Source organism: Puntigrus tetrazona, chromosome 11, assembly GCF_018831695.1.
Source record: "Puntigrus tetrazona isolate hp1 chromosome 11, ASM1883169v1, whole genome shotgun sequence".
Taxonomy (NCBI): Eukaryota; Metazoa; Chordata; class Actinopteri; order Cypriniformes; family Cyprinidae; genus Puntigrus; species Puntigrus tetrazona.
This window is the reverse complement of record NC_056709.1, coordinates 18,666,612-18,694,210: the sequence shown is the minus strand read 5'-3', so window position 1 is coordinate 18,694,210 and position 27,599 is coordinate 18,666,612. Positions and strand designations below refer to the sequence as shown.

The 27,599-nt window shown below is 38.3% G+C and overlaps 2 protein-coding genes across 4 annotated transcripts in view; one reads left to right on the top strand and one right to left on the bottom strand.

Annotated features, from left to right (window-relative positions):
• The window catches only part of LOC122354102 (ataxin-7), a 28,781-nt gene extending 2,481 nt beyond the window's left edge, over positions 1-26,300 (top strand). Inside the window, exons 3-15 of one of the 3 annotated variants that reach the window (XM_043252111.1) lie at positions 757-821; positions 2,674-2,886; positions 3,048-3,116; positions 13,290-13,394; positions 16,885-17,125; positions 17,276-17,553; positions 17,662-17,744; positions 19,533-19,801; positions 19,921-20,113; positions 20,387-20,508; positions 21,262-22,130; positions 23,242-23,384; positions 23,481-26,300. In XM_043252111.1, coding sequence (XP_043108046.1) covers positions 2,682-2,886; positions 3,048-3,116; positions 13,290-13,394; positions 16,885-17,125; positions 17,276-17,553; positions 17,662-17,744; positions 19,533-19,801; positions 19,921-20,113; positions 20,387-20,508; positions 21,262-22,130; positions 23,242-23,384; positions 23,481-23,498 — 2,595 coding nt within the window. In that variant the 5' untranslated portion in view covers positions 757-821; positions 2,674-2,681 and the 3' untranslated portion in view covers positions 23,499-26,300. Of the gene's footprint in view, positions 1-756; positions 2,887-3,047; positions 3,117-13,289; positions 13,395-16,884; positions 17,126-17,275; positions 17,554-17,661; positions 17,745-19,532; positions 19,802-19,920; positions 20,114-20,386; positions 20,509-21,261; positions 22,131-23,241; positions 23,385-23,480 lie in introns of all 3 variants that reach the window. The other 2 variants (XM_043252110.1, XM_043252109.1) reach the window with 2 other exon arrangements.
• Positions 26,301-26,640: 340 nt separating this feature from the next.
• Positions 26,641-27,599, bottom strand: part of psmd6 (proteasome 26S subunit, non-ATPase 6) — a 4,147-nt gene continuing 3,188 nt past the window's right edge. The window contains exons 5-8 of the mRNA XM_043252112.1: positions 27,438-27,546; positions 27,082-27,250; positions 26,925-27,002; positions 26,641-26,830 (exon numbers count right to left, since the gene is read on the bottom strand). Coding sequence (XP_043108047.1) covers positions 26,734-26,830; positions 26,925-27,002; positions 27,082-27,250; positions 27,438-27,546 — 453 coding nt within the window. The 3' untranslated portion in view covers positions 26,641-26,733. The remainder of the gene's footprint in view (positions 26,831-26,924; positions 27,003-27,081; positions 27,251-27,437; positions 27,547-27,599) is intronic.

Genomic DNA, 27,599 nt, shown 5'->3' with positions numbered 1-27,599 from the left:
TTAGTACATATTTCATAACAACGCTTCCTCCAGGGAAAGGTCCTGTTGTTCTCACAAATAAAAAGCACAAACCGATTTATTTAGAATTGTTTTTGACTGGTTTTGCTTTTAAACGATGCTGAAACGATCCGACTTTTTCACCGGAGAAAGCGATGATATGGATACACGTCTCATATTTTAGCTAGTAGCAACGTTTTGCTAAAAGCGTCTTGATGGATTTGTTTCTTGCAAACACAATGCGTTCCGCTTCACAAGCCATTAATTGATGAACTGGATTCACACGGATTACCTGTGGATTTTTTTTTATCAGCCGTTTGAAATCTTAGTCTTTTTATTACAGCACTTGTTCACTGCAGAGGATCCATTGGTGAGCAAGTGATGTAATGCTACGTTTCTTGTAATCTTTTCTAATAAGCAAACAAAAATCTTGGCTTGCCTGAGGGTGAGTACATTTTTTTAGCAAACTTTCATTTTTGGGTGAGCTATTCTTTTAATGGGCGATGGTAGTAAATTGTTAGTGCATTCGTATGATAAAAGTATAGTCGAAAACAGTTTAAGGACTAGTATACACTCAAGGAGAGAAAACTGAGTAAATCCTATTAAGCAAAACACTTTTTAAAGTAGATGTTCTGCATATAGTGTAGACTGTTTAATGCAAACACTTTAAGTAATGACTGCATAGAGCACATATTCTACTTTAAGCTACTTTGCATCTGATTAAAACCTGTTTGCCTCTATTATCTGTTCTTATTCTAGATGAATTGGCCCAGACATATTTGATTGTATATGAGACACATTCTTGCAAGTGGCGAAATGGCTAAGTATAGCCTAGAATTTATTTGCCAGTGCCTGTGCTCCAAATTGTGATCCATAACACGTGGCTGATCAGAGTACATTAATTTTAGAGCACGCAAAAGTGTGGTCATCTTTTTATACGTAATAACATCGACTTTAACTGTACCTCTAACTTTATCAACCAGATGGTGTTTGTGAATATCTGCAAAGTTTTGTAAAGAATTGCAACTAAGTCCGACTGTTCTTTCGATAAATGACTGTATTGAAAATCTATCGGATCTAAAAATGCTTAATACCTGTGTGAGAAAACAGTGCTCAGTGCATCAAATGATTAATCCATGGCTGTCATTGTAATAGCCTGCCAAATGCACTATTGTTATTGTTGTTGTTGTTGTTGTTTTTTTTTTTTTTTTGTGAACATATTTGTTATGCCCCTTGGATAGCCCGACGTAACAAACTGCATGCATTGAAATACTGAAAGTACTTTGTGTTATATTTCTGGTCACAAACGTAACCAGAGGGATACTACAGAGCCTATTTATTCATCAGTTTGCAGGTTAAGATCCTTTAGAAAGTTGCAAGCAATAACCATTTAATATTTTACAATACTATCAAGCACTTCTTGTCGAAGGGAACGATGATCTAAGAATAAAAGCATGTTTCTTTTAACTATACTTTGCTTTTTAATGTAACTATTTATAATGTAAATCAGCCAGAATCGGCCTTTTTTTTTTTATTGGTCATGAGTGTGACCGATGTCATTTTTACATATGGTTTTTAACCATAAAGTCTTGATCTTGAATGAATGGTTTACCCAAAAATTAACATTTTATCACGTTGTTCCAAACCTGTATAAATTACTTCCTTCTGTTGAAAACAAAAGAAAGATATTTTGAAAAATGTAACCAAAGCACTGACTTACAGATTTTGGTTGAGCTATCCCTTTAATTGAGCAATAATAATAAAAGACGTAACAATTATGTCTCCGATATGGTAGCTGTATCTATATCAATTGTTTTACACGCCTCCTTTCAAAACGATAAACTGAAATGAAACGGCTCATGCAAAAATGTTCAACATGAAATCCAGACGGTCTCCATTTTGATTTATAGCTGATAACTCCGTATAAACACAAAATATGTAAGACCCCTCAAGCTCAAAAAAAAGAAAGAAAGAAAAAGAAAAAGGTTAGAAATATTACTCCTGGGATTAAATAGGTTAGCGTTTGTTGTGGGTCAAACAAAGTCACACAAAAGAGCTAGAGGCATCATGTTTACCTCCGAAAAAGCATTATAACGCCTTTTTTTTGTCGACATAGGTATTAAGAAATGGGGAATTTCCAAGACCATCGATTCATCTTTTTTTATATTGAAAACACATTAAGATATGCGACCCTGAACCGCAAGACCAGTCTTAACAGTGTTGTTTTTGCACCCTCAGATTTTCAAACAGTTGTATTTGAGTCAAATTTTGCCCTGTCCTAACAAATCGTAAAAAAATAGGAAAGCATTTTTTATTCACATTATATATAAATTAAAAAAAAAAGAACCATTACCACTGGTCACACATTTACGTTTTTTAAGGTAAACGTTTGTCCCCGCACGCAAGTGAAACCCACATTTCCCTCGCTATTTCTCCCACAAGCCTCGGCGAAAGGAAGTTTTGGGGTCGTGCTTAAACTTTTATCTCCGTAATCCGCTCTTAATGTATGTTTCGAGACGCGCCGCCTAGCGCAGCACGCGTCGCGGGGAACCGAAAGACGCCCTCGCGCGCTCGCTCGCTCGCTCGTGAATGAATCGCGCGTTCGGCTCAATGTCATTCATTGAAGGAATCCGCTCGGCCACCTTAAGCGCTCACTGCTGTGTTGTTACATTGTAGCGGAAAGAATGTCGGAAAGGGCCGATGATGACGTCAGGGGGGAGCAGCAGCAGCAGCAGCAGCGCAGAGCGGCCAGGCAGCTGAAGCAGCGGGGAGAAGCCTCCACAGCAATGGCGACTGTTGCGGAGCGCAGATCCCTGCCCAGTCCCGAAATAATGCTGGGACAGCCTTGGAGCGGCTGGGTCGATGCTGTGAAACTCTACGGGAGCGACGGTGAGTTGATCGGCCGCCGTCGGCCATTGCGTTTCAGCGGGCAGCCGCGTCGGATCGCGAGCTTTTTGCCCGATTGCGTGCAGTTTTGAAATACTGAGAAACGCGAGAACAAGCCAGCAAGTGTAACTATTCATGTAACGCGATCCGAATCGCTTCCTCAGGTGCGGAATTGGAAGAAAGTTTGAAAGAGTGCGGGAAAAATCGCGAAGCCATGAGACTCTGCAGAGACGGTAAGTAGTGTCGCTTTCTCTGGTCAAAGGTGTGTTTTTGTTTTGGTGCTGTGTGCAGACTTTTCACGCACCGGCTCGCCGTGAAACAAGTGCAGCTGACTTTTGACAGTGCTGCTCGTGAAAACTCCGCCATCACGACAGTTAGAAGCGTTTAAAACGAGCTCTTGCATGCGTGTTTACGTACACTGATCTGTAGAAGCACTAGTTAATATACAGGTCTGAGTTGCATGTTAGAACTTGCGAGTTTGAATTGAAATGAAAGGAAAGTAGCTGAAGTAGAATACATGCTATATAAAATGTCTTAAATGCATGCAAAGAGATAAGAAATAAGAAACCGACATGCATGATATGTTCACACATTTCGTGATATATGTAGAATGCATTTTGACTACACAAGCCTCTGGAATACTTGATTTTCGATGGTCATTGGTCAGAGTCGGCGTCACTGTATTAATAACCACTCATCTGGGAAACTGTTCTGCATCTCGACAAGTCATGGCCATATTTTTGCTAATTTGCTAAGTATTTTTGTATTAAATAAAAATATAAATAAGGATTTTCTTTACCCTTTTAGCCTATATAATTTATTGTCAGATCAATATATATATATATATATATATATATATATATATATATATATATATATATATGTATGTGTGTATGTGTGTGTGTATATATATATATATATATATATATATATATATCTCATCACCCTGATTATCTGAAAGTGTATTAAAGTGTATTAGTTACACATTTTATGACACACAAGTGTTTAAATGTTAGAATTATATGTAGTATTATACATATTTATTACACAACTCTCTGGAATACATGATTTTTTAAAATTGGTCGTTTGTGGTATTCAATTGTCAAATTTTCAGAGCTGTCACTGTATAAATAACCCCTCATCTGGGAAACTGTTTCGGATTTCTACAAGTACACCTCAGCGACCTTTTTTATCTTATATAATTTAACCTCAGATTAATAATTTAACCTCAGATGTATATTTATTAATTATTTGTCAACTAGCTATTTCACAGCAAAGTCCTGATCAATCTATTTTTGTTTTGTGATAGAACCGACTGTAGCTCGCTCTTAGGTTTAAATGTATGTAGAGGTAACACTTTTAAGCTGTCCTTGTTGCAGGTTACGTGTACTTACTTATAATAACAATGAATTATGCATAATAACATGCGAGTGATCCTAGACCAAACCCTAATCCTATCGTACCTAATTACATGTGGTTAATTATTATCGCTCAGTAAAATGAAGCACTTAAATGTGTAATTACAATGTAACGAAGACACCTTAAAAGTGTAACAAATGAACTCAGCTGTGTCGTTTATCTCTCATTGTAAAGTTAATTGTCGATCAGATTTTTTTAATCCAATTTTTGTAACTATGAGCATATTATTAACCCCCTCAAAGCAGATGAAATCTTACAGTGGCTGTCATTGCTGTTGTTATGAATCACTATTATTTAGATAATTCAAATAGATCTTTATACCTGTTTGCCATGAAGTTTGTAAACAAGTCATCGCCAGGCTTTTTCTCGCTCTTTTTCTGTTAGTGTAGAAAGCATTGAAATACTGTACCTGTCAGGACATTTATCTAACCGTGCATTTGCATTGACAAACAATAGAGCTATCACGATCACCACTGCTCCATTGCACAATTTAGAGTAAATTGCTAACGTTTGGGTTTGCTAACCCAAAGTCGTCGCACAGGAATCTGTCAAAAATGTCAACCTTAGGGTTACATAAGATGAAAAACAATCGCCTGTATGGACTGAAGCCATTGCTGGTTTAAGATGAGCTTTAATTAGTGTTTTCTATTTAAATTTAAATTTCATTTTAAACAGATCTGTTCTCTGCTCAAAGTAAAGGCAGCTCTACAAACGCTTAATATTTATTAAGACTTGAGTTTCGGTTTCAGAATTGTCTATGCTTGAAATATTTATGTGTGAGGATGAATTAACAGCAATGTATGTTGTGCCGCAGATATGGACTTTATTGCTTCTATGCCTCAGCTAAAGAGCACTACATGTTATTGTATAGTCAGGAATGAGGTGTCCAGTCTGGCCTGCAGGATGATTTGCCAAAAAAAAATCTTTAAAACATTCAAGTCTTTGTATTGCATTGCTATAATATATCTATAATGATTAAAAGGACAATTCACTTAATTTGTTCTCATTAGTTTATTCTATGGTGTTCTAAATGTCTATACTCTCTTCTGTAAGACATAAATTAGAATTTTTTTTTTTTGAAGAATGTTCAAAAAAACAAACAAACACTGAGACGTTTCTTGGAATGTCTTCTATTATGTTGCACAGAAGAGAGTAAATGAGACAGGTTTGATGCAGTATGAGGGTAATTAAAAAAAATAGAGATTTTTGGGTGAACTGTCATTTTAAAAATATTGTTTCAGCTGATATCCATCATAGACGGGACCATAGAAGAACGTTAGAGTTGAAAAGTGAATTTCACTTTCAGCTATCCCTGAATCATTGTTATTGATATTGCATTATTACTTCTCTAGTGTTGCTGGTGGCAGACTGATGCAAGCCTGTGAATAAAACGAGTTGTACAATTTCCTTGTTTAGCTTTAATTGTGTTTTAGAAAGCTTGTTAAATGTAAATTACAGGGTTGCTCCTCCCCCCAAAAGGACTTTTTTTTATGAATCGCTTACCCCCGTGTTGTTCTAAAAACCTGTAAAAGCTTAGTTAACTTATTACTGCCCCAATTGACTGCTGAGTAAAATGCACGGTCGAAGTCTTAAAGAGTGTGAAAGATATCGTCTGAATACTCCAGCTGACAACAGTGGTTCAACCGTAACATTATGAAGTGACGAGAATTCCTTTTTGGATGGAAATAAAATAAAAATAATGACTTCATTCTACATTTCTGCACCATAATGTCACCGTAGCGCCATTTCGGACAGCATCCTGTGCACGCACAATGGAAAGATACGCAGTATTTACACTTGAATTTTACAAACGGCTTATCCTTCCATTGTGGCTGACACAGAATTGTGTACTCTGTGTGTGTCCAGTGGACGCTTTCCAAAATGGTGCTACGGTGACATTATTTATTGTACAAAAAGCTTCATAACGTTTTGGTCGAACCCCCGATGGCAGATGGAGTATTCAGACGATATCTTTCATACATTATTGCTGCTTGACAGTGCAAAGTGTTTGGTAGTCAATGGGACAGTCCCAAGCCTCCCGGTTGTCATACGAAATATCTTAAATTGCGTTCCAAAGACGAATGAAGCGGGTTTGGAACGACATGGGGGTAAGTGATTTAAAGGTGCAGTAGGTGATTGTCTTCAGACGCTTTTTTTCGCTATGCTCCTCACATCCTGATAGCAATCATTAAGTGGTCTAAATGTATTTATCTGTATTTGTATATTCTGCGGAAGGCATAGAACCGTGAAATGTTCTTACCTACCTGTCAGTGTATTAGCATACCTCCGGACAACCTGTTCACATAGACAGGATACGTCATCAGCGCAATCACGCATGCTGTGCAGACAGTGAGAACATCAGGCAAACATCAACAACCCGATCTTCCTTCTCAGTACTTTTACTGACTGTGCTATATACTTTTACCGATTGCATCAACTCCTGCATATTTTGCATGTCTTGTTTAGTTAACAGATAACCAGCACATTAGAAGCGAGCTACATGCATACGTGATTGACACATACCCTAAACAGTGTTCTTTGCTTCCTACTCCCTGAGTCTGGTCTCTGAGCGTGTATGCATTCAGGGAGCGTGGCTTTGGATGGAAATTGCAGGGAGGGTCGGACTTCTGCTTTTTAGTGCCATCAGGTTAAAGGTAGCATTTTCCGAGATCTCCAATTCACCTTTAATGACAAAATTTGGGGTGGAGTATCCCTTTAACAAACCAGAGTTTTCCAGCCAGTTGCGGTCACTGATTTGCACCATTTCTTTTTCAAAATAATCAGATCACTATTTGACTATTATTTCCTAATTACCAATTGTGTATGTATATGCCATCGAGTGCCTCCGGTCAGGAAAATTTCGCTTCAGATTGCTTTTTGTTGTACTTAATTATTTGTCATTAAAGTACCATGAAAATGATTTTGGACTTAAAGGTCCAGAATAGCTAATCACATGTTGATCATGCAGGGACTGTAAAATATCAGTCATGTTCTAGAACCTGATGCTAAGAGAGAGTTCTCACTTTCCACAGAGAAAATGCTCTCTGTGATGTATGTATCTGTGTATCAGACAGATGTCTGTATACCCTAATCTAACCAGTGCGCCTTATTAATTTCTTGACAATTTCTCATAAACTGCAGAACTTCTGGTCTAAGGGGGATAGAGGCCAGAGGCTGTTATTGGGCTCATCATAAGCTTGAATTTAACTGCTGTTTAGATTATTTAGTAAATTCATGCACATACACGGTAAGATCTTTTAAAATCTTTTCTAAAGAAGTTTCTTATCTTCACCAAAGTTACATTTAATTAAAAATACTGTAAAAAATTACAATTTAAAATCATCATTACTCTATTGTTTAGTGTCACATGATCCATTATAGAAATCATTCTACTATGATGATTCGCTGCATAGTAAGCTTGTCTTATTATTATTATTATTATTATTATTATTATTACTAAACTTGAAAGCATTTGTGCTGTTTAATAATTTTGTGGAAACTGTGCCTTGACTGTCACGTTTGATCAGTATAACATATCCTGTATTAATAAAAGTATTAATTTCTTTTCAAAAGTGACTGACCCCAAACATTCGACTGTTAGTGTATTTTTAAATATTGTTAGTTTTGTTGTAGTGTGGCATAGGATTAACAGAATACCAGTCCTCATTTTCATCAGTGACTGAAGAGTTTTTACCAAACCAAAAACCACCGGACGCAGGTGTTCCCGCAAACGCACACGCATATGAACAGGGTCAGGGGAGCACTCTATTTTGCACTTGCTCTGTTGCTGTATGTTGATCAGTGAAAGGTGACTGAACGGAGAGATGTGTGCTGAGGATCTTGCAGCTCTTCATCAGGCGGTGAAAAGCGACGCAGACACACCAGGCGTGGAGTTAAATCTGCGAGTGTGTTCGTGCACTGGGCTTCTAAGAGCTTCTCTACCTAGATCGTTTATCAATGACAATGAAAGGGATGGTCAAATTATCCGCTCACAGTCTCTCTCTCTCTCTTCCTGTCTCTCCCTCTCACCTTATCGCCATCTCCGTGTCTCTCTCACTTTGTCACAATCTCTTTTTCTCTCCCTCTTTTCTCCCTCCTTCACGTTCGTATCCATAGCGTCCATCCCAGTCTCCATTCTCTCTCTCTCTCTTTCAGCGCGTTCTGTCTGTCCTTTACTTCCTCTCAGACCTGAGACGCATGCTTAGAAGACGCTAGAATATCTATGGTTTTCATGTCAAGTCAACCCGGCCTTGATGGAGTGAGCGTATCCTGCCTGCATCTCTGATATGCTGTCATAAGCATGTTGTTGTCTAATGTTGGGATTGATATCCGGAGGAGCGCTGAGGCTCAGATTTTATTTCGTTGTTACGCCGGAAAGCTCATCTGAAATTTTTAAAGGACACCATCCTCCTCATGTTCTTTGAAATGAATGCTTCTCTCTGTAGGAATCCCTCAAAGCTGTAGTTAAAAATATAGCATGTAACCTTTAAGGCTACTCCTGAAAATAGGTCCTTAGGCCCTATAAATCACCATCTTTATGTGTGTGCTACAATCTTGTGAAATATGTCTGCATTGTCTTGTTTAGGTGATTGTGTAGTTTTCTTTTTTTAGTAGTGACTTCCTACTTATTTAATACATCTTGCCAACTGAGATGACTTGGCTTTGCAGCAGCGGCTTTGCAGCGTCTGCAGAATATTTCCGTCAAAATATGCACTTTTGCTGACAAGCTGACAAGTCATCTTTGTTTTGTTAAGCATGTTTTTTTTTTATCTAAGGCATACTGATAATTTAATATTTCATAACCCAACATTTATTAAATTGTTCTACAATACATCTTACACCAGAGATTGATGTTTGATAAAGTGATAAACATTTGGCCTATTTGACCTCTTCAGATGGCACGTTTTCTGCTGATAATTTAATATTTCATAACCCAACATTTATTAAATTGTTCTACATACATTTGATTTGTTTTGTTTGATAAACATTTGGCCTATTTGACCTCTTCAGATGGCACTTCTGCTTATGATTTGTTTTGTTTGAAACGTAACTTAGATCAGTTGGAATTACGCAAAAAGTCTGGTTTCAAAGCTGTTTTCAATTAACGTTGAATCATTTTTCATGCACAATGAAACAAATATCTGTTTGCCATATACTCTCACTGAAAAAACGACCAGGTTTAGGTTTGCAAACAGCTCACTTTACGTCAGGATAGCCGTGGCTCCAAAGACTAGCTTAGTTATCCACTTCTTGATGGTTATCTTCGTGAATTCCTAAAGAGGCTATTTGTCCTGATTTGGCGGTGATTACCGTGAGAAGAGCACAGGTACACCCAGGTGACGCCGATGATTCGATGGCATCTTTTCAAGGCGGTGATGTTTTTTGGAGTGTCCTTGTGTCTCCGGTTGAAGGAGCTGCAGTGGAACGGCGGCCATAGCCTGCTTCTGTCCCCTCACTTAATCACTCACACTAATTAACCTCCTGGCTCTCAGACTAATGGACAGTTAGTGCCTCTCTGAGCTCCACATCAGCCGACAAAAGACTTCTGAATATAATGCTTGCAGCTCATTTATGCCTCCAGTTTGTTTATTATGAAGTGATTATAACCGGTGTTGCAAGTTCTTTAATATGAAGATGTATTGTCATTGCATCTGCTTTCAATATCTAACTCGCTGAAGGTAGATAGGAGACGGGTTACTTGAGGAGATAGATGGAGAAAAGGGGATTATGATGCAAGCCAGAATCAAACACGCGTTTCCTACATGTGCATCAAGGCTGTGAGGCCACAGTTTCATCCCAAACACATTCTCAGCACTACACTTTGGTGAATAATGGATCTTATAGTACCGCTTTTTAATGTTTATTTGGTTCAAAAAAGGACACAAGCCAGAATTGAAACTGCATCTCTTGCTTCAGCACCATAACACAGCATGCAAACTGCTAGGCCATGGTTCAGACTGAAGCCTGTATTAGTGTCATGATTAAATAAATGATCTTGTAGCATTTAGTTCAAAAGGACACGAGCTAGAATCAAACTCGCATTTGCTGCATGAGCATCAAGGCTTCAGGTTTCAACTGCTAGACCACAGCTCACACACACACACATTCTCTATACCATCGTTAATATGTGATCTTGAAGGATTTTTCTTTATTAATATTTCAGAAAAGTAGGACACCTGCATCTCCTGCACCAAGGCTCAACATGTCAGCTGCTAGGTCACAAATTAGATTAAAACTCACTTTCAGTGCCGTCATAAACAGCTGACTTTGTAGCATTTTTCTTAATGAATAGTTAAAAAAGATGGGCATGCACTACAATTTAATCCCTCACATCACCTGCATGGCAAACGACTAATCTTGTAACATCAGCCAGGATTGCAAAACGTTTTATTGTGAAAAACAGATTAGATATATGTAAATGTAAATGTATAAAATAGATGTGGATAAAACATTTAAACTGCCTTTACACGTTTTCTTTTCTTGTTAGTTTTTCTACGTGAACTCATTAATGAACTCACATTTTAAACAATAATAAAATCATTTTGGATGTTTACAATATTTTAAGAATTCATTATTTGTATTTGAATTAAAAAGGTTTAGACATCTTTTTTTTTTTTTTTTTTTTTTTTTTTTTTTTTGAAAAACCAACATTAAAGCGACTTTGCTGCTATTCCTAAATCTCACAGATTAATTTAATCTTTTGCCCTTCGATGTGATAGTTAAGAAAGAATTATAATAAATAAATAAAAATAAGAATTGTGCCATTGATCAATCACCCTCATGTTGTTCCAAACCTGTAAGACCTTCGTTCAGCTTCAGTATGCAGATTATGATATTTTTGATGAAATCCGAGCTTTCTGACCCTGTATAGACAGCAATGGAACTGACAAATTTAAGACCTAGAAAGGCTGTAAGGACATGGTTAATATGGTCCACGTGACATCAGTAATTCAACCTATGAGAATATTCTTTGTGCACAAAGAAAACAGAAATTCAACAATCTCAGTAGCATTGTATTTTTTTGGTGATATATCCCATTAAACAATAAATGTTGTTTTCCCAGTTCAGCATATATCCTTTTTTTATATATATATATAGAGAGGCCATTTAGTGTGTTGTCAACTAAAGTATTTTAGACGTTTCCGAAAGTGTCAGTTTGCATTTAACGTCCGCGTTGAGCCTCGCTAAATAGCAGAGACTAAGAGTGATTTCTTTCTTTCTTTCTTTTTTTTAATGCGCAGATATTTTTTCCCGCTGCTTTCATCTATTTTCAGTGCGGTTATTTGTGTGGTTTGGGTAGACTGCTTTCCACAAACTGCTGTCAATTCAAGGCACTTTCTGAAAGTATGAATCTTGAAAGCCAAATGCCACCTACTATACCGCTCTCCTCGGCTCGCGTGTTTATAATCGTTCGGCCTTGCCGATATTTCACAACTTTACAACTGCCACTCTTAATCTGCAATCTCACTTTCTCTCTTCTCCTTGTTCTCCCACTCAATGACTCTTTTCCTGACTGGCTCTCCCACACGACTCGCTCGGTGGAGGACCCCCTCCCCAGGCAACCTTTGAAATGCTGGTGCGGTGGCTGGCTATCCCTTATCACTTATTTGTTTCCTTTCTTATGAAAACAGAGTAGCGCTGCTGCGGGTGACCCCTTGAACCGCATGAACTCACCCAGACGCTTTTCCCAGAACATCCCCAGAATGGCCCGGATAGCCTCACCTGAACTGGGCTGTTGATAAACTGAACAGACTACAGTGTAGTGGACGGGCACTGGTGTGCACTGTGGAAAAGCGTGTGTATGATCTGATGGCAGATGAGGAAGATTTAATTAAGACTCTGTTCACTGGTTAGGTCAGATTTTATGTGCTATTTACACTTGATGTAACACTATGTTGCGTGACCTAACCAGGAGCGACATGATTCTAGCAAGAAGTAATTCAGCTGTTCAGAGTAAACGAGAACATGCAACCAGATCAAATTTTCTCTGTAATTTACAGCATCATCTTGTGCAGCAGGATTTTGATTTCATTTATTTAAAAATGTTTAAATCATTTTTATGTAATGTAGTTTTAATGCATACTGCCATTTAGAAGTTTACACCTGGTTTTTAGTACTCTCTTTCACTCGCCAAGTCTGCATTAATTTGATTAAAAAAATACAGTAAATTTTTTTTAAATACTATTACAGTTCAAAATAAGTATTTTATTTTAATATATTTTAAAATCACGTGATCTGTCAGAAGTATGCTGATTTAATGCTCAGGAAATGTTTCTAGTCTGTGTTGTGCTAACTAATATTCATGTTGAAACCATGAATAAATAGTTAAAAGGAACAGCATTTATTTGAAATAAAATGATTTTCTAACAGTGTAAATGTCTAAGAAGTGTAAATTTTATGTATCTTATTTGAATAATAGCATTCAATTCTCTTTCAAAAACAAAAACTAATAATAATAACTTGCCGTCCAAAGACGTGTGTGACACACAGTGCATTTAATGCATTGAAATTAATGCAAAATTTAATTACAGTTATTTTAACGAAGCATGTGCAAATTGCTTTTCTTTGATTTTAACATTTATGTGTTAAACATTTAAGCGCATTAATGTTTATTAATTTGTAGGGTTCAGAAGTGATTTATTTACATTTCTTATATTGAAATAAATACATTTATGAATTAACAGTTAAAGACCTGTCTGTTTTTGAATTGAAAAAATGATTAATCTCTTTAAGTGTTTATGCATTTAATTTATTTTTGAACGCTTCAATCGATATTTGATTTCTACAGATGTTTTTAAAGACTTCATCAGCATTTTAGAGAGACTTTGCATTGTAAGGTTTTCCTAACGAGCCAATTAATAACGAGAGCTTCTACAGTCACGCAGAGCTGAAAGTAGCCGCGTTGTTATAATAGTCTCATTACGCTGTGTCAGAAGAGCGCTAAATATTTTGACCTTCTAATAAGTGTTTTGTGTGTGTTTTTGCAGACATGCCTATCTTCGGCCAATGTCCTGCCCAGGACGACTTCTACCTGGTCATGTGCAGCCACTGCAGTCAGGTAGTCAAACCCCAGGCCTTCCAAGCACACTACGGTAAGAACACCTCCCGCTGTCCACAGCTGACTCGTTCTCTGCCTTTCTTTCACTTTGCTCTCTGCCATCTTCAATGGAGGTGTTTTAGAAAGATCTTATCGCACTCAAGGGAATTAAGACAGAAATCCTTCCCGCCCCCACCTCTGCTCTGCCTCAACTTTCATAACATGAAGAGGGAAGAACACAAGCCTTTGATACCCACCGCCAGAGTTCTGTTTACTATCCTCAAGTTAATATTTGATGTGCTCTTTTTAGTCAGCACGTCTGTGCTGTTTTATCCAATCTAGCACATGTAAAACCTCCCACAAGGCATCAGAAAATTTCAGGAATAAAAAAAATAAAATCACTCCCATTTCTGCACACCTCTGATCTGTGTTTTGAGGAAAATTACTTACTCGAGGGTTTTATTTATTTATTTCGGAGCCGTTTAAAATGTGTCAGCAGTGGTTTAACACGGTACTATTTATTTTTGCACATGAACATTACAAATTCATCTGCCAAAATGCTTTGAGCTTTTTTTTTACAAATCTCGAGGAAGTGCTCTCAATCAAATGCTTGTTTGTTTTTTCTCCTAATTGTTTTTTTTGTTTGTTTTTTTTTAATTTATTGAAATCTCTGTTAAAAGTGGTTTCATTCTTATATTTTTTTGCGTGATGTTGCTTTGTTTCTTTAATTTCACTATAGTTAACCTTGAATGAAAGTTTCTATTACAAGATGCTGAGTCAGGTTGTTGTTTTAGATTCTGAAGTAATAATAAAAGCTGGATCATTTTGACTTATTATTTTTAGCATTGGCCACTAGAGGGAGCCAAAAATTAAAATCCCAGTTGCAAATTGCTTTTAGCATGCTGTAAAGTAGGGCAGAAAGAAATATATCAAACCACTTTGTGATGTGAAGTGCGAATGGCTGTGTTTTAATTCACTCAAGATGTCTGCATATGTTGTGTGTTTTAAAGTGAAGGAGCCACATAGCATGAAATGCTGAACGCTTCGGGTTGAAGTTATATGCTGGCTTGTTTGTTATTCTTATCACCATTTTGTCTGCCGTTTCAGTGTGATTGTATCGTCTTTAGATCTTTTAGGCTTCATATCAAAGTTGTAGCATTATGTAATCAGGGATAGTCTTCTTTTTTTATCACAGTCACAGTTCAAAACATAATTGCTAAATTTTTCCGAATAATTAGATTTTTTTAATAATACTAAAACCTGAAAACATAATCATTGTTTTTTTGTTTTTTTAATTGTGTACCGCCATATATAGGATAATGTTGTTGTTGTTTTTGTCTTTCTAATATGTGTACATTTTAGTTACTCTCAAAGCTACAAGTGCTGTAAAACTGGTGTACACAAACGTCCATGAACCATTAGTGACACGCTGCAGCTGTTCGAACCCAAAATGAGACTGTTATTTGATTGGAAGATTTCCCATGGCCATTACTGAATCCAAAAACATATCACAGGAATGATAATTTGTGCAGATTGAGAAAGTTGCAGCACTCTCTCCAAAACATGTCGACATCAGTGCACTTGATGCTTTGTTCAGCTTCCAGAAGATCAGTTTTTCAGGACGGCATTGATGTTTAAATATTCCACCGTATGATCTGTTTATTGCACTCAGACTGAGCCAGTTTTACTTTGTTTTATTTATTTATTTATTTTTTCTTTTAAGAGATCATTACACAATCACTCACTCTAGTGGTGGAAGTTTTTTTTTTATGAACACTGGGACTCTTTTATTCTAGAAACTGAAAGATTAATGAGCAGATTAACTACTCAGACCATGAAAGTTTTAAATGCTCAAGTGCTTGACTATTAGTGTAGGGAAGAATCTAGTTCTGGCAAGTGCTTATTCGAGATAAATCATAATGAGCCGAAACAAGCTTGTGGTACTAAGGTATATGTATTTTTAACTACATATGAATCTGCAGTCTGAATGTTAGGCACATTTTAAAAACGGGGTTGTTGGTGAAACTGACATTTAAACTTGCAATTAAAGTGCAGATGTTTGCATTATAATATTTTTTTTAATATAAAAAAAAGCCTCCTGTCATTTTTAAAATGCATTTTAGAAATAGAAATCAAATATTTTACTACAGGAATAAATTACATCCTGACAAATCGATAATTCGATAAATCGATTTTTGTTGGCTTTTAGAAATTCTGGAAGTTTTGAAGGATGGAAGATTTGTTATTGTGTGTTTCTTTGGAAAAAACAAAAAAAAAAAAAAAAGAGGCTAAATTATACATTTCTATACTGTGCCAGACTGACCATACGTCTTTTGCTTGAGGCTCTTGTTTTTATGTTAGTAGCTCCCTGTGGTGATTTTGTCAGATTGCAGTATTTGGTGTACAGTTTCTTAAAACAATCCCAGAATGCTTTTTCAACATGGACCGGAATGATACTGTGACTTGTTGTGGAGTAATTGGGGCTTTTGCGATTGGGCCTTTGGTTACTCAAATTGTTACTGGCTTAGTTTCTCAGAGCAGCAACAACATCCCAGCAAATAGCCACAAGCGTCTGTGAGAAATAAACAAGTCAAGGATTTCTTCATGGTGTCCTTCTTTTATTTTTTTGCGTCTGTGTGCTTTTGCCGTAGTTTTATCAGCACAGATAAACACAGGCCAGACGTGAGGCTAGACTGTTTGTGTGTGTGTGTGTTCGTGCATGTGTGCGCGCATTTGTGTTTGCCCCCGGTTTGCTGGAGGGCTTAGTGACAAATGCTGGGCCGGAGCAGCAGGACTGTGTGTGTGTGTGTGTGTGTGTGTGTGTGTGTGTGTGTGTGTGTGTGTGTGTGTGTGTGTGTGTATTGTATTGTATTGTATTGTTGACAGGCAAGTATGAAGAGACCAGAGCGCTTGTTAGTGCAGCACAGAGGTTTACTTCTTTGACCAAATGATCATGCACATTTGTGTCTTGTAATTACAACAGAGAGAAAGCAAGTGTGTATTTAGAAGAGGAGTGTCTCTATGTGTGTCTATGTATTAATCTACTTAACTTAACTGCAGGTTAGGCCAGCTACCCATTAGAATAGATGTCATGGACAAAGTGCAAAGCCACATGAAGATTTCTTTCCAAATCTTTGTCAAAACTCAAAAGTTAGGCATTTGTTTGTCCTTTGCTTTCTTTTTTATTCTTGGGAAACAAATTTTTTATTGTTTCCTTACATTCTGTAGATATGAGGTTTTTGTTAATTGTAGAAAAGCTAAACGAAACACTCCAGAATGAACTAAAACGTATTAATATTTAGTAATCTTGAAACCATTACAACCCACCTGCATCAAAGAATGAAAAAGACAGATTTCAACTCTGGTGGTCAACTAAAATACAATAAAATATATATATATATATATATATATATATATATATATATATATATATATATATATATATATATATATATATATATATATATTGTAGGTTTATTTGTTTTTTTTGCAGTCAACGTGTTGAGCTTTCAAAGAGTAAAATCTTGTACGTTTCTTAACCTCAGAGAGAAGACACAGCTCCAGCAGCAAGCCCCTATCCAGCCATGCCGCCTCTGCTGCGTTTGCAAACTCTCGAAATAAGGGCAGCCTTGGGAGTGGAGTCGGAGCCGGGACTGTTAGTGGAAGCACACTTGCACGCCCCTCCAGTGCAAACAGCAGCACCCCGTCTAAAATATTCAAATCAACCAAAGAGAAGCTGCCTCACCGGAAGCCTCACTTCCCCTATAGGGTGCCGCAAGAAGAGAGGTGTGTATGTGTGTTTTGATGGAGTGTGAGTGAATTTAATGGGTAAATTCGTTATGATAAAAGCGGCCCATTGTTGCATAACACAAAAGATGTAATGTGAAGCACACCCACCTTTAGTTCAAAATAAGACTCTTTATTTCTCTCCCCCAGCCCAATCCCTGCAGTCAAAGTAGAGAAGGCCCATCTGAAAGTGGAATCTTCGCCCAAACTCCCCCACGTACCCACCTCTTCTTCCACTTCCTCCTCCTCTTCCTCCAATACTGTGAGCACCTCTCCCTTGAAGTCAGGCCTTAACTTCCCCTCCATACCAAAGGCTCCACAGCTGGCCCCTGGTCAGATCCCCAACGGAAAGGGCCACCTCTCGTCCCAAGATAAGAAACAGGACAGCAGCAGTGCCAGTAGCAGAAGACCCTTGTACAAGAGACAAGGTAAATATTTACACTCTCTGATGCCATTGTGTGCTTCTGTCACTAAAAATTTTAAATTCTTTAACTTTTTTTTTTAAACTTGTGTGTTATGTTTTTTCCTTAAATCAGAGCGAGAGTTTAATCCAGATATCCATTGTGGGGTTATGGATATGACAGCACGTAAGCCATGCACAAGATCCTTAACATGCAAGGTATGCTACCTTCTACACTTTGAAATATATTTTGAGTTGGAATTAGGAATGCATTTTGGACATTTTGGCCTAAACAAATAGGCAGTTAGTGTTTTTGTTATTACAAATAATACACAAAAACTTTAAGTGTCAAATGTTTGGTCTTTTTAATGTTATATTATTATATTATTTTATGTTTTTCTTATTAATATTTACAATATAATGTCATATATATATATATATATATATATATATATATATATATATATATATATATATATATATATATATATATATACTGTACTGTGTAAACGTTTTAGGCAGATATGAAAAAAATTCTGTGAACAAAGAATGCTTTCAAAAATGGAAGTGTCGTTTATTTTCAGAAATGAACAAAATGCAGTGAATGAACAAAAGAGAAATCTAAATCAAATCAATATTTGGTGTCACCACGCTTTGACTTCAAAACAGCAGCAATTCTTCTAGGCACAATTGCACACAGTTTTTTGAAGGAACTTGGCTGCTAGGATGTTGCAAACATCTTCTGTGGATGTAGGCTTTCTCACATCCTTCCGTCTCTTCATGTAATCCCAGACACACTCAATGATGTTGAGATCAGGGCTCTGTGGGGGCCATGCCATCACTTGTAGTACTTCTTGTTCTTCTTTACACTGAAGATAGTTCTTAATGACTTTGGCTGTATGTTTGGGATCATTGTCTTGCTGCAGAATAACTTTTGGGCCAATCATATGCCTCCCTGATGGTATTCCTTGATGGATAAGTATCTACCTGTATTTCTCAGCATTGAGAAAACCGTTAATCCTAACCAAATCTTCAACTCCATTTGCAGAAATGTAGCCCCAAACATTCAAGGAACCTCCACAATGCTTCACTGATGCCTGCAGACACTCATCATTGTACCCTTCGACGAACAAACTGCCTTCTGCTACAACCAAATATTTCAAATTTTGACTGCACCCCAGTTCCTATGTTTTCATGCATACTTGAGTTGCTTGGCCTTGGTTAGAGATATGGCTTTTTGGCTGCATCTCTTCCATGAAGACCACTTCTGGCCAGATTTCTGCAGAAAGATGGGTGTATCTGGGTCCCACTGGTTTCTGCTGGAAATCTTCCGATTTTGAATGGTAATAAGATGTGTTTTTCATCTGCTGCAGTTTCCTTGTCCAACCACTGCTTCTTCGTTCCTCAACGTTGCCCGTTTTTTTGTGCTTCTTCAAAAAAGCTTGAACAGCACATCTTGAAACCCCAGTCTGCTTTGAAATGTTTGTCTGGGAGAGACCTTGTTGATGCAGTATAACTACCTTGTATCTTGTTGCTGTGTCATGTCGTCTTGCTATGACATGAAACTGTCTTTCACAACTTCACTTTGGTAGCAGAGTTTGGCTGTTCCTCACCCAGTTTTAAGCCTCCTACACAACTGTTTCTGTTTCAGTTCATGACTGGGTTTCAACCTACGTGTGACATTGATGGTAATTAGCATTTGTTTGGTATATTGTTTTGATCATACACCTGACTATACTCCTACAAAATCCCTGACTTTGTGCAAGTGTACCTATAAGAATTGATGCTGGTTTGGCAAAAGGTAGTAACACCAAATATTGATTTGATTTAGACTTTTCTTTAGTTCGCTCACTTTGCATTTGGAAATTGACAAATATAAACAATCATTGTTGATATTTCTGAAAGCATTCTTTGTTTACAACATTTTCTCACACCTGCTTAAAACTTTTGCACAGATGCACAAACGTTTAATTGTTTGACTTAACATATCCCCTCATTTATCCACAGACACATTCCATAAGCCAGAGGAGGGCGGTGCTCGGGCGGCGGCAACGCTTTGACACGCTGCTCGCTGAGCACAAGAGCAAAGCACGCGACAAGGAGATGCAGTTCAGGTTGGACCCTTCACACCCAGCACCCCCTCTCAGGGAACCTCACCCTCCCCCCTTCCGCATCTCACAAGACCCTCACCCGGTCTCCCATGGCAATGGCACTGCCGATGCCACCAAGCCTTTGCCCCACAGCAAACCCAAACCTCATAATTCTGGGCTTCCACGGTGAGTTGCTTCCTCCTGTCCCACTATTTACTCTAAACCAGCTTCCTTTTGATTAATTAGCCAAATTGGGTGATTGACAACTGTTAGGCAAATGTTAGGTTGCTCTTCTGTGTCTTTAGACTCAACAGCAGTAACTCTCACAGTGGAGGAGACCCAGCCATGGCCCACGACCAGGCCCACCATTCTCACCCGACCCCTGTCGGCACCGAGACCAGCCGCCTCTCCAGCGACGAGGGGGAGAACGAGGAGAGAGAGGAGGCCACCGAAAAACTGGACTGCCATTATTCAGGTTACCACCCACGACCAGCTGCTGTAAGTACAAGAAACCTTGTGATCTTAAAGTATCAGGAAATTTTTTCTTTGCTTCTTGAAGTAGTGAATTTCTCAAACTGAAGTGCCTGTTTAGAAAGTCACTTGCATTTTGAATCAAAGCTGTTTTGAAACAAGTTTAAATGAATATCCAGTGCCTCATTTGAATCCAATTTTGAGTCAAGCCACGATTTTAAAGTAGATTTGAGTCGACCTTGATCTGAGAATGTTCCGTACCAAGTACCAATGTGCCTTTCCTGTTCTGTCTCTCATCAGTTCTGCACTTTTGGAAGTCGATTGTACGGTAGAGGTTGTTACACATTCAACCGGCGTTGGGATCAAGTACGGTGTGCTCTCACCACCATGTTGGACAAACATGTCAATTCACAAATGTGGAAGTAAGTGTGTTATGACCCTTCCCAAATCTCCCATGTGTGTAATTAATCACTTATCCCCATGTCGTTCCGAAGTTTATATTCAGAATATAAAAAGATATTTTGGATGAAAACCGGTAGGCTTGTGACTATCCCATTGACTGCCAAGTAAATTACACTGTCATGGATCCAGTAAAGTGTGAAAAACATCTTCACAATAGTCCATCTGCCGTCTGTGGTTCAATCTGAATGTTATAAAGTGACGAGAATACTTTTTGCAATAACTTTATTCAATTATTTGTCTTCTCTGTGCCTCACTACGTCACCATAGTACCACGCAAATGCCTGTTTCCACTTTGATTTGAACAAAAATTGGGAAGCGAAACAGTTTATGTAGTGTTGTCAGTGGATATTCTCCAAAATAGCACTATAGTGAATACACAGAGAAGACAAATTATTGAAGAGTTGTTATTTTTATATTTTTTGTGTACAAAAAGTATTCTTGTTGCTTCATAACATTTAGATTGAACCACAGATGACAGATTGACTATTCTGAAGATGTTTTTCATACTTTATCCCATTGACTGCCAAGTAAATTACATTGTCAATGATCATTAGTCACTAGCCTCCTGGTTTTCATCTAAAATATTTAAAATTGTTTTCCGAAGACAAACAAAATTACATGAGGGTAAGTGATTAATAACAAAATTTCAATTTTGGAGTGGAGTATTACTTCAAACACAGTCCTTATTATGATTTCTTGCATTGACTTTGTAGGAAAATCCCTCTGGCCTTGGAGAACTCAGCAACAACACCGACAACCTCTCACCGGACAAGCACAAACTCCCATTCTTCCTCATCCTCCTCCATTTCTGCAGGGTTTCTCAGCTTGTCCTCACCACCGCCTTATGACAGCAAGCCAGTCCTGTCGTATGGCACCACCCTGAACGCCCGCTCTTCTCCACAAGCCTCCGCTACTGAGCAGCCTGCCTACAGTGGCGCTTCTAGACAAGTGTCAGCCTCATCACCCCAGATGCCTTCAGCCCACTCGTCCTCGCTACCCTCGTTGGGCTCCAACCGACCCCTTAAATCCCGATCTGGTACAAAGTCCTTTAAGGCTCGGGAGCCATCCTCCAGCCTAAGTAACTCTATCGTCAAGGGCAGTACTAATAGCAGTGCTAGCATCAGCGGTAGTCTCAGTTCGGGCAAGAAGCGGAAAAACAGTTCCCTGCTTACCACCCATAGCACGTACACCTCTGACTCTTCCTCATCTTTTAAGAAGAACTGTGCGGTAAACTCGGGCAGCCTCGGCAGCGCCTACCACACCTCGCTCGCATCCACTCCCGCTTCATCTTCATCGTCATCAACGTTGTCGTCATCCCACAGCGGGGTTTACAGCTTGGGGGTAAACTGCACCCCAGGCAGGGCCAACTCTTTGAGCTTGAAGCAGGAGTCGGCAGGACGTGGCCCTCCCTCAGGCAGCCCGGCCGAGTCCATTAAACGCATGAGCGTAGTGATGAACAGCAGCGACTCCACCCTCTCCCTCGGGCCATTTGTTCACCAGAGCAGCGATCATCACACAGATGCACGTCTGGAAGCCAAAAGGAGGAAGGGCTCGCCTGGATCTAGTAGTCTCAACAGCACAGGTGCATAAAGCATGTTTATATTATTATTTTTAAACACACATTCTTGGTTTATTTCGGTATTGGTTCAGTAATAGACCATGACCGATTATAACGTACTGATGCTTTTCTGACATTATTTGTTGCATGCATGCTTTTTTGCCTTGAGGCAAGTGCAAGTGCTTAGAAATGCTCCAACTAATCCATGATTTAATTTCAATAACGATATTCTCGATTATTTGAAAACAATAATGTTATTTATCCTGAAAACATGTTTTTAATTTGGCATTAGTGTTGTCTTGCGTTCCTTAAAAGTGCTTGTGGTTGCCAGATGGGAAGAAGAGCTTTTAGTCCTCAAAGCAGAGGTTTTCTCGTTTAAGGTTACACTTTCTGACCGGTGTTTGACTTAACTTGTGCAGTCTGGAAGTTCATTTTAGTGTTAATCTAGTTTCTGTTTTCTTTCCAGGTAGATTTAATTTGCCTTCTGTTTAATCTCCGTTTAGTTTTAATCCCATTATGTTTCATTTAAGTGTTAATCTTGTTTTTAGATTCAAAATAATTTCTTTGATCTTGTTTTATTTAGTTTTAATGCAGACTATCTAATGATCATTTAGTATTTATCCATTTTCTGTTTCATTTCAGTTCATTTTTCTCCATTTTAATTTTAATTGAAATTTCTTTTGCATCTCAAATTAGCTTCAGTCCGTTTTATTAATAATCTAGTCTAATCCTGTTGTATTTCAGTTTAGTTCAGATCTGTTTTTTTTGTCGTTTGACATTTGCCATCAACCCCATTTCCGTTTTATCTTTGTTTAGTTTCAATCCACTGTCTGTTTTACTTCATTTTAGTATTAATCCAGTTTCTGTATATTTTCATCTGTAGCTTTTTTATTTTAGGTTTAAATTCTGCTTTTGTTTTTTTTCACACCTCACCTCTTTTTAAAGTTTATTTCAAAACTGAATTGATACAGAACTGTCAGTCAGTCAAAGAATGATATCACTTTTTGCTTTTTTCCTGTGTTGACATTGTTACATAAAGTACTAAAACCCTATCAACCCAAACTGACTTGTAGATGCGCCATTTGCTGATTCCAAAGTGCTGTCTCTAATTCAAATTTGGTAATGACTTGAACAGCGTCCGGAGCAGGAGGGGGAGGAGGACAAGGTCCTGGCAGGCCCAAAATGACCAAGTCTCCATCAATCAACAACATCCACAGCAAGCACGCTCGCTCTATACCTGGACCTCCGGGGCTCCCTAACAATTCACTCATACATCAGGTTAGTTTGTTTTCCTTCCTTATTTCATTTTAGAACGTAATATCATCTCTTTCCTCTTAAACATTACATTTCCGTAACTGTGTGTGTTTCCCACAGCCAAAGGCTCGTCCCTGACACAGGTGTGGAGGCTCAGAGCGTGCTGAGCAGTAGGCTGGACCCAGAGCTCCCTCAGCCCCCTCATGCCACTCTGCACGAGGCCTTCTTTTTCTCTTACTCTTCCCACAATCCTCAGGGTGGAATGCACACTGGGTGGCCCATTGATGTCCTTCGTGAGGATTTCCTCCCAAAGCCATGCAGGGGCACTCTCCGGGGATAGGATAATAAGCCAGAGAGATCTAGTTCTCCTGTCGGAGGTTATAATGAATCTATACAATGCACCATTGGGTACAAAGCCTGCTGCGTAGAGCATGAGCTGCCCAGCCTGAGCACTTGCGCTGGGGTCGGAAGGTACAGATTTGGGCTGGTGCGTAGCCTCGCCAACACTATAAGCCTAGGAAGGAAGTGCGACGTGAACAAGATGAGTTGCTTTATCGATATTCTTTGGTATGTTAGCTTGAAGGTGTGGACATACGAGAACATACTGGACATACTGGAAACTGAAATCCTACTCAGCCTTGGAGGAAGTGTACAGGAGAGGAACATCCCTAAAGTAGACACACAGTCAACTTAAGTTAGTCATACACATGATCTCTCACTGGAAGGCTGTATTAGATTGAGCTACACTCGCTGCAGATAGACATGACAGGAGTGGAGTTTCAACACGAGCAACCTAAACTTAAAAGATTATGCAAACTAGACATTTCTTTAGACCACGTTTTGTTTACAGGTTAGCATATGTATAGCAAACAGAACAAAATATTTATCTTATACCATTTTCCATTATTTTATTTTTTTAAAGGTTTCATTTAGATTAGATTTTTTTTTGTTTTGTTTTTTATCTTCAGGCTTATTTCAGAGAAGCTAAAAGAGAGTTCTTTTAAGCTGATTTATTGCAATTTCTGTTTTTACAGAAAAATCTACCCCAAATTAAACTCGAACACCTTGCATTAGCTAAAGCGCTATATTTTTTCTTTTTGACACGCTAGTAGCTTAGCATGTCTTTTCAGAACCATGAGCAACAGTCGTCTCTTGAAGCTCCAGAAAACACTGTAATCCTCTTAAAAACCATGCCTTGGACAACACAGATACTTTAGGTACATTAAGGGCTTGATTCAGTGAACACGTGCAAAAATTGCTCCTGTTGGAGCAAAACGAGAGACGGCAGGTGACGTTTCACCTCCTCCGTGTCACCCATCGTAGCACTAAAGAAGCATGTGCTGAAATCTTAATGTACTAAAATCTGCAGTCTCGCTCAAATGATTGTAGGAGAATTTCCTGGTGAAGATGCCTTAGGCATGCATGGTATTGTTATGTGCCGTTTCAATCTCAGAAAGGGGGTCATGGCTAGCTGAGGTTGAGCCATGGACCAACATTACAGACACACTATCATCTCAGCAATGACTCTCAATACTGTGAGACACATAAACAGTAGTCTGGCCAGCACCATCTCATCAAATAACCACTACCTTATACTGCGACTGAACGTTCAAGCTTTTGTTCTTTGTGACCCTAAAGAGGTTAGTAGCTAGACATTCTGATTTAAATCTCATTTTCATTGTGGGTCTGTCGACTTAAAGGCAATAGGTCCTTCTTTGGCTCATTAATCTTCATAAGAGGTCTTGAGGTGGATTTTGTTGTGTGTAAGTTGGGGCTTCTCTTTAAAACTCCTGTAAATTAATGATCTCCACTGATGTCAGTCAGCATTGGTTGCTGAGAAGTACAGCATGTTTTTTTTGTTTTTTTTTGTGTGTGTATTTTTTTTCCTTCGGCTTTTTCGTACACAAAACCGAATTCAAATATTGAAGTATCCCTATTTCAGAATACATATTTTGTTAAAGAATTGTACATATGGAGATGTATTTTTGCACAGGCATTTTCGTAAACGATTTTTGGTACAATTGAGATCATTATTATTTATTTAGTAAATGGAAACATTCTAAGATTATTAGAAGTGGTTCACTGCCAAGCCGATAATGCAATACGCCACTCTATCCGACCATAGCTTCTTGTTAGTCACCCGCCGAGTTCCCCCGAGACCGATTGTTGCCACAGTAGTGGGAAAAAAATCATCCACAGTATACTAAGTTGTTTTTTTTTAGGTGTCAGTAGTGCTTCTTTTCCCTCGTGATGCTTCCCCATCTCGAACCAAGAGGTCAGAGAATATGATCAAAATGGCCCGTTTAACTGTGCAAAAGATTTCTGGCTGGCCGATGTTATTTTGTAGGACTTTTCTAACTGGGTGAGGGAACAAAACAGTTGTACAGTGCAAAATGTGCACCACTGTTGCCAAACGTAATTGGATACACTGCTTTTTAGTTACCTATTCATTTGCTTTTAACGCTGACAAAAAAAAAAAAAAAAAAAGAGAAAGTGCCTGAATTAGTTTTTCATCGACTGTTGTCAAGGCAGAGCTTTTTAGTTTATGTATTCTTCTTTTCACAGTACTTGAATGTTATTTAAGGGTTTAGAAACTTTTTAAACCTGCCTAGGAATCTCTCACATCGCCCTTTTCCCCTTCAAGTAGAGCTGTAACTCTGATTGATGAAATGCATGGCTGAGGAGTAACACTCGACAAAGACATGAGAAACGCTTATCAGTCCCTTGTATTCTTTTATGACTACTTTTGATATTAGAAATTTTCAAAGCGAGAGGGATAGATATTTTTGTGGCTAAGTCGGTGATTTCAACCAATGTTTTAGGCAGATAAATGTACTGTTTACCTTGAAATTGTAACTCCACTGTTTTCAGACGATGAAAGCTTTGTGAAGATGTTTGATTAAACACCACAGATCTGGAATGTGAATCGAAGATGATAAACACAGTTTGCTTTTTGGAGAAGAAGCCTCTACATATAAAATTATGTACAAGTGTGTATATTTTGATTTTTTTTTTTTTTTTTTTTTGTTTTTTTTTTTGTATATTCAAAAATCATTTGATCAGCTGGACTTTTGTGTGTTGGCTGCTATGTAATTCATGAACAAACACAGTAGGGTAGATTTACTTAATATTTAAAGAAAGATTGTATAGTATATTTGTTTTGTAACAAGTTTCTGTAAATATAAAAAAAAATAATTTATACAGTTATTTATAAGAAAAATGTGTCGGTCTCAGTTTTTTTTTTTCTCCCCATTTGCTCACACAAAGACGAACACCAGCATTTCCTCCAATTCAGTTTTATTATATTCTGTACATAAAACAAAAGTCATGTTCACAACAAAAGATGACAAGCGATCAAACGTCATGTGCTGGACTACATGTTGATCACTCTGGACAGCTTCTGCACTCTGTTCAGCAGGAGATCGCCCTTCTTTATGGTTTCCTGGTACTGCCAGTTCTTACTGTCAGGTCTGTGGGACGGAGAAAAGAATATATAGATTCAAGAAATACATTTCACCAATTATAGATCCAACAGATAGTCCGTACAAACATAAAGCACTTCACCTGTTGGTTTCCACAATCTCATTGACTTTGTCGATCTTGCAATGCAAGCGACCTGCGGCGATAAATCGCGACAGCTCCCTTTGGGAAAGAAAGAGACCAAAGTGAGCACGGAAATAATGAGCATTTACATAGTTTATATACGGCCGTGGGATCGTACTGGTCGATGAACTCTGTGCTGACTCCAAACGCTTCGGCCATGTATCCCAGAGTGAGGGAGCGGTAGGATTCCAGGAGCTGGCTGTAGGCCAGGATGCGCATCTCTCGGACATAGTAACGGTAATGAGGAGCAAACAACCAGTCTTGCTTCATCTCCTGTTCCACTCGAGCTGCAGAAGAGAAACAGATGGAACCAGAACATTTTAAACAATAACAGAAGAGCAGACTTGGAGATGCACTTTCAATAAGCATTGCAAATAAATGACAACATATCTTACTAGACAGTGTGGCTAGTTAAGCAATTACATATTTTGCTCAGTTGTCCTTTAAAGCCCACTCCAGTAATATTTCACTTACCTAATGACTGAAAAAACACAGAGTAACGGCACTCGTAGAGAGAGAAGAGGTACTGACGGACAGCAGGTAAACTGTGCAACACCTCCAAGATCTCAGCACCCTTAATTACCTGAGAGAAGACAAGAGATGTCATAATTACTATTAGGCTTTGGTTTTATTCAT